Genomic DNA, 13,055 nt, shown 5'->3' with positions numbered 1-13,055 from the left:
AGAGTTTAATTATTCAAGATATACATGAACTTGAAGATATTGATGCGACGTAATTGAGGAATCAAGTAAATCAGTCATAGTATTATTGAAGAGGACGAACAATTACCATACGACGATCCACACTTATCCTTGCATAAACTCATACTTTATTTTTTCATGCATATTATTAACGCAAGTTTTAATTATAATGGCATTATTTTATATAATCATTGTTACTTCTCTGTATTCAAAACCAGAAAACTAGAAAACGTTCGTTTAAGAAAACAAAACAGAAAAAATTCCGAGCCCACAATTTTCTTGTGTGTCCTTAAGGAATTTAATCCCCTCACAGTTGCCCAAGATTTCAGATTAATTCCTCCCAAGATAGAACGAGATAACCATTCAGATTTTCGGTGGTGAAAAATAAGGGTGAGCCTCTCTATTTATAGCCAACAGAGTTGAGTTCCAACAGGTGTAAAGGTGCCTGTTCGGTTGAAGAAGTATCTATTCGACAAAATTTCTGTTAAACAGAATGGTTGGCCGCGAATATGACCGTTGGAAGTGCCACTAGTTTAATAATTTTCCCCGCAAAAATATTAGTAAAGGAAATATTAAATGATGAAAATGAAAACTAAATTTGGTCCAAAAAAATATCAATCAAATCAATTGACCAAATCCGAAGCCGAGCGAACGACGACAGCGCGAGACTTGCTCTCTTCTCAACTCTTTAAGAGCTAGAAGTGCTTCTATATATAAGCACAAGAATTTTCCTCTTCCTATCCAATGAGGCCGGGGCGGCTCAACATTATTGATAGCCTAAAGCAAAATTTTGATAAAAAGTCTTATTTTTAAATATATATATATATATATATATATATATATATATATATATATATATATATATATATATTAGAAATTTGAATTAAAATACTCAAACAAAAGTATTAGTAATAATTTTCTTATAATCGAGTTATTCTAATAATTTTTCTCAACTGAGAATATGCTAATCTGATCCATTTAGCTTGTTGTAAAACATTGTTGATCTTATACAAGATTTTATCAATTTTTAATTTAGAAAAACTTCTTTCCTTGGATGAACTGGTATAGTAATATATTTCATAAGGACTATAGGAATTTGGAAGCAAAATAAAGCCTTATTATCTTATTGAGTATATGAATTAGAGCCTTATCTTCTACCGTTAATATTTCTTTTAACACTATATAATTTGGAAAATAAGTTTAAACTATCATGTCATAGTGACCATTATATATTAATCTATGTTAAGTCAATATTTTTTTAAAATTTTATCATCTAGTAATCTTAATTTTTACCCACTAAATAAAAAATGAAAGATATTTTTACACGAATCGGGTTATTCAAATCTCAATTGTCAACATTAGTAACAATTTAAAATTTTCTTTTCGTTTGTTGTATTAAAAATTATACTTTTTAACCTTAAGATAATTAATTTTTTTATATATATTATAACCAATGGAAAATGGGGCTCGGGGGCCTAAAGCCACTTCTTAGGCTGCCTTACCCTTTAGCCGTCGTTGCAACGAGGATAAAGTTCCTTTGTAAAAGGGACTAATTCAAAATTTCATTTCCCTCTGTTTCTTTTCCCACCATTTTCTATTCACACCTCTTTTGTTTTAATTAACAAAACCAAATAATTATATACTACATGATTTGGCATACACGTGCAATGCACGTGAAGCGAAACTAGTTAAACCAAAAAAGAATATACTAAATGATCAAATGATCGGTAGTTATCACAAAAATAAAGCAACTTAAAAGTTCAAATTTGCTGTTATTCATTTACTTTTGGTAAGTTCTGGCAGATATTTAACGACATTTTGGACAATTGTATGGGAAATTAAGACATGATCTTGGCTCTCAAAGAGAAGAAACTTAACTCCAAGACTCCAAGAGTGCCTTTAGCTGCACAAACGTCCCAATTTTGGGCTCATAATTATTTTGATCTGGAAAGTGATTCTTGGAAATGCAAACAATGGAAATAAAAAGGAAACTCCCATTTATATATGTGTCTGTAATCATGATTATTCTAGTATTTGTTTATCCAGTTTATGCTTCCACAAGAATACCGCTAGAGTTATGCAGAACATGTATTTTCATTATGGAATATTTTGCCCAGAAGGGATGATCGCAGGTCCATTGTAATTTACACAGAGGTATTATCATTCAACAACCAACGGCGGATCCAACAATCGATTTATGGGTTCATTAACCCAGTACTTCGCAATCGAACTCTGTATGCAGGGGCGGATTTAGGAGGGCGCAAGGGGGTTCACCCGAACCCCCTTCGACGAAAGAATACGCTGTATATATAAGGCAAAATCTGTTTTTTACCTCTATATATTAAGTTTTGAACCCCCTTAACACAATCCAAAAGTGTAGTTTAGTGGTCAAGGGGGTTCAAAATCTACATAAGATCATGAGTTCAATTCCCACTAAATATATTTTTTTTTTTTGAACCCCCTTCGTAAAGATCCTGCCTCCGCCACTGTCTGTATGTATGTGTTAAAATCAAGTTTAGATAGAGCTAAATATACGTTTGTGAACCCATAACATCTAAATTCTGAATCCGCCGGTGTCCACGGTACCCATGTACTAAAGAAGTGATTGGCCTTCTGTTGGTTCCTTGAGTCTACATTCTACGATTATAAAGAGTTCCACTGCCGATATTTCAGTCACAAGTATAGTCAGCTGCTGGATTTGAAATACTCTGCAAAGAAGGACGCCATGATTTGGACCTTGCAGCAGCAGAGTGTCACATCCCAGGCCTTTGCTTCTGTCTTTCATGTTCTAAAGCCTGTAAATGATCAAATTTGAGTAAATAGTGAGCCCACAATTCTTGTAAATAAATAATATCATCAACTATGCTATCCATTTTGAAATTCGGATACAACATAATGCACGAGAGACCCACTCTTTAATTCAATATTTGAGGACTTGAGAAATTTTCTTTGTTTATCTTTTTCCCTGATAACACTATTTGGTACATAGAGAATTTTAGAAAAGAAATATAGAAGTGAATTGGTTCAAAAAAGTTACCTCACTATCCTTGTCTGGTTCAGAATTTCCAGCTTCAAGCTCACAACTTGACCTCTGATTCTCTGAATTTTCCTTCAATTCTTGCTGCTTCTTCCTCATCTTTCCATGTTTCTTAGCTCTTAGTACCTTCATCACCTCTATAACCATGACAAGAACAACATATAATCACATGAAGCAAGAAAAACTAACCGATGAACCCCAAATTAGATGAAAGAATTATGAAGTGAAAGAAAGAAGTACCTTGAGTTGTAACAAGTCGATATACTCTACCAAGAACTAAAGTATCAGTTGGCCGAAGAAGTTTAACTCTGGTAAAAGGTACAGTTTTATCCTGACCAGAGGCAGAGTTAGGGAGTGGAATAACGAGAGTAACATAATGACCAGGATTCATTTTCATCACCTCATTAGCACTCACTGGCCAATCCGTCCTCTCTATTTTTCCACTTGGGTGTTGTATTACTAGTGCAGCTGCATCTATTGCTTGACAATTTCCCATCTATTTGATCTTTGTCTCTAAAACAGAATGATGAGAAGAATAAAAGATTAGGGTGGAATTACAAGGAAGGATGTGAAACATCTAAGAGTCTCTTTCCAAGCAGTCCCACTATATGGTAGTATAGGTCTCAGTCAAGCTAGCGAAGCAGTCCTTCCATTCCTAACAATTTTATATTATGCTACAAATAATATAAAAAGAACATTTTTTTATGCATTATCGAGTAGCAAGTAGCTCTATATAAACATATTTGGTGGTGTAATTTCGACTCAAAACATTGATAGTGTATTTTTACTATCTACTTAACTTGACAATAATGTGGAAAATTGTGCACTGTAACTGCACGTCTGCACATAACATAAACTCTTCGAAAAGTTGGATTATGAAAAACATTGTGCCTAGTTGAATCTGGATTTGGGAAGAAGACGAATAGCCGAATAAAAAAAGTTACTGATAATTAACTAATGGTACATCTTTTTTGTTTTGTTTTTGCTGATAGAAATACATCTTCAACTGACTTTATTTGTTAATAAAACGCAATTTTCAAAAATTGAAAAAGAGAAAACGGTGTAATGAAAACGGTCTGAACGTAGTAGATATTGGTCACTTTCGTGTAATTATTTAGCTCGTACTTGCAAGTAAACACATGTCAGGTGACGTAGTTTGCACCTCATTGAACTTAAATTGCATTATATTTTAAGGCATAAAATAATGCTGTAGTTTTAATCCCTTTTGCAGGACTAGCAAAATTAATAAATACACTGAAACAAATGTCATCACCAACGGGGTTGCCGGCAGGTTTCCAAAAATGCTGGTGGGATTGCCACGTGGTTCAATGCTGAGATTTTGGACGGGCATTCTCCGCTGGACGGCCATTCTCATCTGGGCTGATGGGGTCAAAATTGAACTTTTAAGGCGAGGTCAGTAGTAGTAATAGTAATAATAATAATAATAATAATAATAATAATAATAATAATAATAATAATGTGTATAAAAATAGCTGCATGAGGACTGAGAACTCTCTTGGCGCACGTTAAGCTTAACATACGCCATCCATTGGGAGGAGAGCGAAGACCGGCATCCCTGTCCAAATTCCAATCCAGAAAGCAACGGGCAAGCAGGTTAGCCAAGATGCACAAACAGGAATCCAACAAAAAATGCAAAATCCGGCAAAAATAGATAAAACAATAACTGAGGAAGTTAGAGTTCTGCAAATTCAAAGCCATCAAAAGTTAACGAAACCACGGCAAAGGAGAAGGTAAATACACCATTGAAGGAGAGAGTAAGTGAATGAAATTGTGCTGTCAAAAGCCAGGGAAGTGGGAGCAAACTATTCTGGGCAGATGAAGTCGAGGAAAATGGTAAGCAAGCACATGCAGAATCAATCTGGGATAATTTGACATTTCAAAAATATCAAATGCAAGATTTAAGCTTGGATTTGTAAGTCCTGAAAAGGATGGAGATCGTATGATATGGAGATAGAACTGGAGGATATAGAGTGTGAAATCACGTATTGGAGGAATACTGTAGTTTGCTATGTGTTGATGGTTTATCCTCCGTTTAATGTGTTGAATGGCTACTTGCAGAGGATACGAGGAAACATGGGATTAGCAAAATAGCAATGCTTAAAAATGGCATTGTGATGGTGAGGTTTGACACTGAGGTGGGGAAGAATGAAGTCATTCAGGAGGGTATCTTTCATTTTGATAACAAATTGCTTATTGTCAAAGCTTGGACTCCAGATATGGAGTTCTCAAAAATAGAACTGCCACTGTTCCAATATGGATAGACTCCCAGGGCTGGATTTTAAATACTAGAGTGCCAAAGGATTGAGTAAGATAGGACGTTTAATAGGAAAGCCTTTAATGTTAGACAAAAATACCGAGAAGAAAGTAGGACTGCAATTTGCTAGAGTGCTTGTGGAAGTGAAGGTAGAGGATCAATTTCCTGAGGTAATCTACTTCAGGAATGAAAAAGGGGAGATCATTGAGTAATGCGTGACCTATGATTGGAAACCAACTATGTGTGAGATGTATCAAAAATATGGGCATACTGGAGATAGATGTTGGAGGAATAAGGAAAGCAAAAATGAGGTAGGAGAAGCTACGAAGGGAGATGGGAAGTTTATGCTTATTCCAGTAGAGCCTAGTACTACTATTCAGATGGAGGGTACAGTTAGGGAGGCCAATGAACGTTATCAAAGACCAAATCCTGTTAAACATGTGCAGGAGATGGGAAGGAACAGAAGACATCAAGTTAGGGGATGGACACAACTATTGAAGATGAAATCAAAACTGTAATAACAACAAAGAACTCTTTCTTCCCACTTGGGAAGGAGGAAGGTGAAAAGAATTTAGGAAGTGCAAGAAATGAGGGTGGACCATCTTCTCTCCCAGTATGGGATGATTAACATACTCACCTGGAATGTAAGAGGCTTAAATGGTGTAACGAACTAGCTAGTCATTTTGAGCATTTGCATTTCATTCAGCTATTTGAAATCTTGTGTAGCATAGTATGATGTATTATGACATGTGTTAATTGTCGATTTTGATTTTCAGGTTATTCGGAATTGATTTGGAGGAATGATTCTCAACTAGGAACCTTTAAGTTGGAAGAGTTGACCAAGTTTGATTTCTTAGTACTTGACATCGGGTCGGAGTTTTGATGGTTATGTCTGGATGGTGATTTTGGATTTGGACGTATGCCCCAATTTGCATTTTGATATTTCTAGAAGGTATCAACACTATTTGGTGAAAGTTGAAAATTTGAAGGTTTGGAATGTTCATAAATTTGACGGGGAGCTGAATTTTATGGCATCGGGTTCGAATTGTGGTTCCAGGGATTTGAATAGCTTTGTTATGTCATTTCGGAGTTGTGTACAAAATTTGAGTTTATTCCGGGTTGATTTGATAAGGTTCGGCACGAATTTTGAAAGTTGAAAGAGTCAAAGTTCATTAAGTTCGATTGGAGGTTCAATTTGTGGCGTTGATGTTGTTATATGTGATTTGAGGTCTCTAGTAAGCCCGTGTTATGTTATGGGACTTGTTGGTATGTTCGGACGAGGTTCCGAGGGGCTCGGGTAAGTTTCGGATAGGTTTGAGTTGTGTTGCGCTCGTTTTTTGTTATTTCAACTTCGTTTTCTTCAAACATAAATGGTATCACATTAAGAAAATGAGCTCCAATTTCTGTTGATCGAAGCATTAGATCCGCATCATAATTTTGGAACCATAGCAACTGGAATCATCAAGTTTCGACATCGTTTGAGAAATTTATGGTCAGTTTACTAAGAATTGGATTGCTATATTTTTTTCAGAATAATTACGAAATTGAGTGAGTTCATATTTAAAAATCTGCACTATTTTTAAATGTTGAAACTAACATATCTCCTTCATTATAAGGTCAAATGGAGTGATTCAAAAGCGTAACTTGGCTGAAATTTTACAAGGAATCCATTTTAGGTATCAAAAGTGTGTTTCGGGATCATTTGGCATACGAAACAAGGTAGAACATCTGGGTAAAAATATTTAATATTGAGAGTTTGTTCATTTGGTCATATTTTGAGTTGGAGAGCTTGGATTTGGGCAATTGTTGAGGCAAGTTTTACCATATAGATTGGGGTAAGTATTCTCTACTCGGTTTTTGTTATATTTTGTGAACCTATCTTCGTTTCTGGTAATTAGATTTTGAATTTTAAAGAGAAAATTGGGGGGTTTTGTCCAAAGTTTTATAGAGTAATTTCTTGAGTTTTGAACATCGATTTGGAGTCGTATTTTGGTGAAACTAGTTTTGTTGGACTCGTAATTAAATGAGCTATAAGATTTTATGAGTTTCGTTGGGTTTCGAGGTACGAACCCGGGTTTGAATTTTTAATTTTGGGGTTTTGATTTAAGATTCGACCATTATCATTTGGAATTGTTTCATTAGGCAATATTTGAGATTCTCGGGTTGCTTTTGGCTAGTTTCGAGCCGTTCGGAGGTCGGCACATGCGGGATGACATTTTTGGAGTATCGTTTGGCTTGCTCGGTATGGGATTTGGCTTGCTTGGTATGGAATTTGGCTTGTTCGAGGTAATTAACACTTCTAAACTTGGTGCTGAGGGTATGAAATCCCGAATTATGTATTATGTGATTAATGTTGAGGTGATGCATATGCTAGGTTTCAGGCGTGTGGGTTTGCACCCTGTGAATCGTGATTTAGTCGAGCATGGATTATATATCTATCTTATCTGTACATTTTTACTGTACTCTATGCGTTAGAGCACTTGAGCTATAATTTATGCTAGAAATCATGTTTAGGATATATGCTTGTACTATTGGGGCCCATAGTGGTCATTCTTTGCAGTTGAAATATTTGCTTAATTGTAGTTATATACATAGTCATATTCATCATTAGATATCATATCTAAGTCTTTGTTATCGTATATTGTCACATCTCGTATCATTGGTTAGGGCTAATTACCATGAGTGTTGTGAGCCTGAGAGACTGGAGAGATTGATGATTGAGTGAGTCTGTGGCCTGTTATGAGTGATATTTAAGGGATTGGGCTGCACGCCGTAGCAAGCTTTATTGATTCATGCCAGGATTTGGAGTATTTTAGCACTTGGGTTGGATCTTCCCTTCCGGAGTCTGCACATCCACAGTGGGCGTAGTTGCTATTTATTTTTGGGCTGGATCTGCCCTGGATTCATTTACATTGGGCTGGATATTCTCTGTACAGTACTGAGTGACTGAGAGTGCCGAGTATTTAGCATGACGACTGAGAATACGAGACACTGAGATTGAGTACTTTGAGAGTGTGAGTACATGAGTTCATAATTGAGATACATTGCATGTGACATGCGTACTTGAGATACAGACATCGAGATACATTTCCTCATGCTTCCCGATTTTGGTGACATTCATGATTTCACTTGCATATTGACATGTAGGTATGAAGATGTACTTTCCTCATGTTATCTGAAAATGAAACACCTTGATTATTGTTGAAAGAATTTTGGGGAAAAATTACAGTTTCAAACTTACTCATATCTCTGGTGATTTGGTAAAAAGAATAAAGTTTTACTAACATCTTTGAAAAACATACCTATTTTCCCGTAACTGTGAACAAGTTGAGCATTGTACCTCTGATTATTTCTTGTACCATTTTAATTATGTTTTTATGAACTGTTGCTGGTTATCGGAGTTGGACACTAACCCTTGTCCCAGCTCATTACTACTTCAACCTAAGGTTAGGTTTGTTACTTATTGAGTACACGGGGTCTGTCTTACTCATACTACACTTCTACACCTTGTGTGCAGATGCTGGATGCCAATGTTACCGCGTACGGTGGAAGCTGGATTAGAAGATGTGCTTGTATTCCTGTAGTGGCTATCACTTGCCTTGGTAGCATTAGTTTGAGTTCTGCTCATTTACATTTCAACCAGAGGTTGTAAATTATTTCAGTTCAGTCTTGTAAAAATCTAAATCTTAGAGGCTCATGATTTGTACTACCAGTCCTTGAGAAATTCTTTGTATAAAAGTAGACGTATTATCATTTTTTCTCTTAATAAATCTCATTAAATTGGATAGCTGTTAATTGGCTTACCTAGTAGGTTGGGTTAGGTGCCATTACGACTAGTTGGATTTTGGATCGTGACAAGTTGGTATCAGAGCTCTAGTTTCATAGGTTCTACAAGTCAAGAGCAAGTGTCTAGTAGAGTCTTGCGGATCGGTATGGTGACGTCTATACCTATCTTTGAGAGGCTATAGGGCATTTAGGATAAACTTCCCATCTTTCTTTCCTTATCATGTGGTATTGATTCAGCTTAAAGCGTAACTCTTTGAATTCCTTCCATGCACTCGTATGCACACGTGAGCGCTCGATATCAGTTATGCATCAACAACTTATAATTCAATGGATGAGGTGAGAGATGTGATTTTAGTGTGCTGATGATGGGCCAGTCTAAAGGTCTTAAAGCCGGGTTTTGACTATAGCTTGAGCACGGGCATTTTAATTGTGTAAGTATGTGATTTAAGAACTTATAAGTTCGGTAGTGTCCCTATTAGTGGAATTTGTGGCTCGATGAGTGGTTGGATGGCTATATGATGAGTATGATGTGACCGCAGGATGTGTTCAGATGGATTGAATGTGACGAGAAGAGTTTGCTTGAGATGTAAAAAGGACTATTGAGTGCTTGATTTCTATCTTGATGTGATGTATAGTCTCGAGTTATGAGTGTATTGGAGGATCTTTCATCTTTTTAACTATGAGACGAATTAGGCTCTCATGCCTTGTTGGTGAGTTTAGACTCAGGAAGATTAAATGATTGCGTAGTAGTTGTTGTTGTGAAAGGGTATAAAGAGATGTCAGTTTGAGGCTAAGCAGGTGGGTTATAACCTGCAAGGTAATCTACGGATGTGTGATTTTTATGATGTTGTGTGGAGTCTTTCTTTTCTACTAGTGGGATATATTTGTACTATTTGAGTTTGGATTGGTTGTAATAGTTGACCTAACTATCACGAGCATGATTGCGCGATTTGCAGATTATTTGAGTTATTAGATGGTTTGTGTTACATGAGCATATGAAGGATTTAGTTGAACCTTGGTGCGGTATTATGGAAGTAATAGGGTATAGTTATTCTAAGTTATCAAATGTTTTATTTCATGGCTTTGAGCTAAGTGGGGAGTCTATTATCGACGAGTTGAATGCACGGTTATGTGTTGTATTGGTTTCGGTTTGAGGTATACTTATGAATCAGTTATGACTTTCAAAGGTTGATATTGAAAATGACCCGAGTAAGGGAATTTTTGGATATGGATTGTATTACGCTCTATGGGTATATGAGAATCATGGAATGATTGAGTGGTTATTTGTGAAAGATATAGTGTACATGGAGTAGGAATTTGTTTGGTTGCATTAAAGTGGGGGTACATCTTTGGGTGTCATCGTGCTAAAAAGGCACATGTTGTTTGGCCCGTTTAGGCAGTGTAATTGAGATATGATCAGAATAGATGACTCTCGAGAAGGTTCTAATGGGTTGAAAATTTATATGTAGCAATTGAGAGTTTTTCGGATTTGTATAAGGCTAGAACCTATAGATTTACATTGGATGGTGTCAGGACTCGTGGTATTTTTATTTCATTATGGATTATACATTTCAGTATCAGGAAGGTGAAGGAAATGGCTTTAGACTTACAGAAGGTCTCTTCAGAGTAGGTGTCTCGGTTGTAGTACTTTTGGGGTGCTTAAGGGGGAATACGGCAGCTTATAGGCCTTAGGGTGGTGTGATTGTATTTTAGGATCTTGTTGGGTGAGTTTTGGTTAAAGATCATGGTGTTATGGCAAGGAGAAGTGTCAACTTGAGGGTAATTCGGAAGGAACTCGGAGAAATATGATAGTTTGGTAGTAGGTTGGTTAAACACGGTAATGGGTATGATTGATTCTTTGGGTACATACAATGAGGTGAGTATCTATAGGTGTTTTGTGGAAATTCTTTTGGGTTTAGTGACCAGCGTGGCTTGGTTGAGTTAGGGGGATTCGGTTCTGATAGCCTGGTTATGTGTAAATGAGTTTCAAAGAGTTCTTGATGGATTTTTTACCACAATTTGAGATGAATATTTCCTACCGGTGTGAGGAGCATCTTGTGTATTGTGATTTTATCCTTGATGGGACCAATGGAAGGTTTCTGACCGATTCTACTGATGGCTCAAAGTGGATTATGAGATTCTCGTACTTTTCATATGATGGCATTATAGATGAGGTATGGTTTGAGATTGGGATCTGCATGTGCAAGTATACGATTCAGTTCTAAAAGGGAGATAATGAGATTATTCAACAAAAACAAATTCGGATGTTGGCACTAATTAGTAATACCTGATTAGAGTGTACATTCAGAAGGCGCGCTATGTTTTGACTTACTGATGCTTCATCGGTATTGCGGTATTCACCTGGGTGATCGACTGCTGGTATTCAGATTTTTGTTATGTGGCACAGAAGAATTATAGATGTGTTCCTCGTGGGATGATCGCATATGAGAGATATATTAGACATTCATACAATGGAGTTGGGACCAGATATGGTGATTCGAGTGTTCTATGGATTTGGAGACTGAGAGTTCTCAGAAGCAGATTGTTTTGTGGTTGTGGACTGTAAATATGTGGACAAAGCTAGCCAGATGATAGTATGTGTTATGCTTAGGTCGTTGTGGACTTTTGGAGGGCTATTTGTCCATTCGAGGATGGCTGGAGTTTATTTGGGGCCTATTGGTAGGTCCAGTGAGGATGTGTATTCTACACCCGGTCGAATTTGTTGACTTTGAACTGCTATTGTCGGGGAATGTGCTATTCAGTTAGAATTGATTTTATTCGTATATGATATGTTATATGTGTTACACTTCCATGCTACAAGGGGTTGTGATTCGTTGGTTATATGCACACATGGTACGGTTCTATTTGGGCCTTATAGAGGTATTCGAGCGAGATGGTGATTGGAGTATTGCATGGTTGATTGCGCCCTGGTTATGGTCTTTCCAGGTTGTGGTATATTGTGTTATTTGCTTCTCCATGGTTTTGGTCATGCACTTCATGTACTTGATGTCAAATTGCATGTGGTTGTTGATTTTGAGCATTGTGGCTTGAGGTATTTCATATGGACCAGTGTTTGGATAGGGTCACTCTTTGCAGCTAGGTTATGTTGGGATATGATCCTTTTGTGATATATTCGTGTGTCTTGGTTCTACTAGGTATGATGGGTTCGTAGAATTGCATTTGTGGTGACACTTGTTGACCTTGTGGGACGGTTCTCTGATTTGAGTCATTTTCCATGTTTGTGTACATTTGAATTATTGCTTGTTGGTGCACAGATTGCACGGTTGAGACTTTAGGTTGTATTGTTGTGGCATGCCAATAATATAGTTGTGTTTGGTTAGATAAGGTTATTGGATCTAGAATGGATACTATCAGATTTGATTACGGTATGTATGGAAGAATAATTTCTAAGTCGGCTAAAAATTAGGCTTTAGTTCTAGTCGGACGAGTTAGAGAGATCAATGACTTGTTGATATGATGAATGGTTAAGAGTTTTTGCATGTTTCTTTAATCATTGGCAATGTACAAAGGTCCAGAACAAGATTTTAGTTGATATAAGGTTTGTTACCGGTGTCGAGTTGGTTATCGAGTAGCTATTGCGGTCAGAATTTATTGCTATGAGTATTTGAGTTATGTGGTATCTCATGTGATTGTGTCTTAAGTTATGTTCATGGCTAGATGCAACTTGTTCAGACGTATATAGTGTGTAGATGCGAGATTCGGGTCTTAAAAAAATTCCGTATGTTGGAAATTGGATTATAAGATTTATGGGTTAAGGTAGAATTAGGAATCTTCAGTTAGGTTGTGTCATCAAGCTTATATAGATTAGGGTGTGATCACCCCCAGGTATGTGCACAGTAAGGTTACACGGCAATTTGATGGCTTTGAAACGACTCTTGGCACGTTCGAGGACGAATGTATATTTAAGTGGGGGAGAAT

At 36.7% G+C, this 13,055-nt stretch overlaps 1 protein-coding gene across 2 annotated transcripts; it reads right to left on the bottom strand.

Moving 5' to 3' along the window:
- Positions 1 to 1,990: 1,990 nt before the first annotated feature.
- Positions 1,991 to 5,272, bottom strand: LOC107818201 (uncharacterized). Of its 2 annotated transcripts, XM_075233205.1 has the most exons (4): positions 3,456 to 5,272; positions 3,296 to 3,386; positions 3,056 to 3,192; positions 1,991 to 2,813 (listed from the first exon to the last, which is right to left on the bottom strand). In XM_075233205.1, exons 1-4 carry the CDS (start codon positions 3,549 to 3,551, stop codon positions 2,772 to 2,774), a joined length of 366 nt encoding a protein of 121 aa, XP_075089306.1. In that variant the 5' UTR covers positions 3,552 to 5,272; the 3' UTR covers positions 1,991 to 2,771. The 2 variants fall into 2 exon arrangements, with proteins under 2 accessions (XP_075089306.1, XP_016499634.1); XM_016644148.2 differs by having other exon boundaries at positions 1,994 to 2,813; positions 3,296 to 5,269.
- Between the last annotated feature and the right edge of the window lie 7,783 nt (positions 5,273 to 13,055).

The sequence above is a fragment of the Nicotiana tabacum genome, chromosome 16 (genome assembly GCF_000715075.1).
Source record: "Nicotiana tabacum cultivar K326 chromosome 16, ASM71507v2, whole genome shotgun sequence".
Classification (NCBI taxonomy): Eukaryota; Viridiplantae; Streptophyta; class Magnoliopsida; order Solanales; family Solanaceae; genus Nicotiana; species Nicotiana tabacum.
The sequence above is the reverse complement of the archived record's forward strand: the minus strand, read 5'-3'. Positions and strand labels throughout refer to the sequence as shown.

Bases quoted from the DNA above. Each gene is read 5' to 3' on its own strand.
- LOC107818201 (XM_016644148.2), bottom strand. From the start codon at position 3,551: ATGGGAAATTGTCAAGCAATAGATGCAGCTGCACTAGTAATACAACAC. The intron at 3,193-3,295 runs GTACTTCTTTCT...TCATGGTTATAG, and splicing joins TCGACTTGTTACAACTCAAG to AGGTGATGAAGGTACTAAGA. The intron at 2,814-3,055 runs GTAACTTTTTTG...GATCATTTACAG, and splicing joins AACCAGACAAGGATAGTGAG to GCTTTAGAACATGAAAGACA.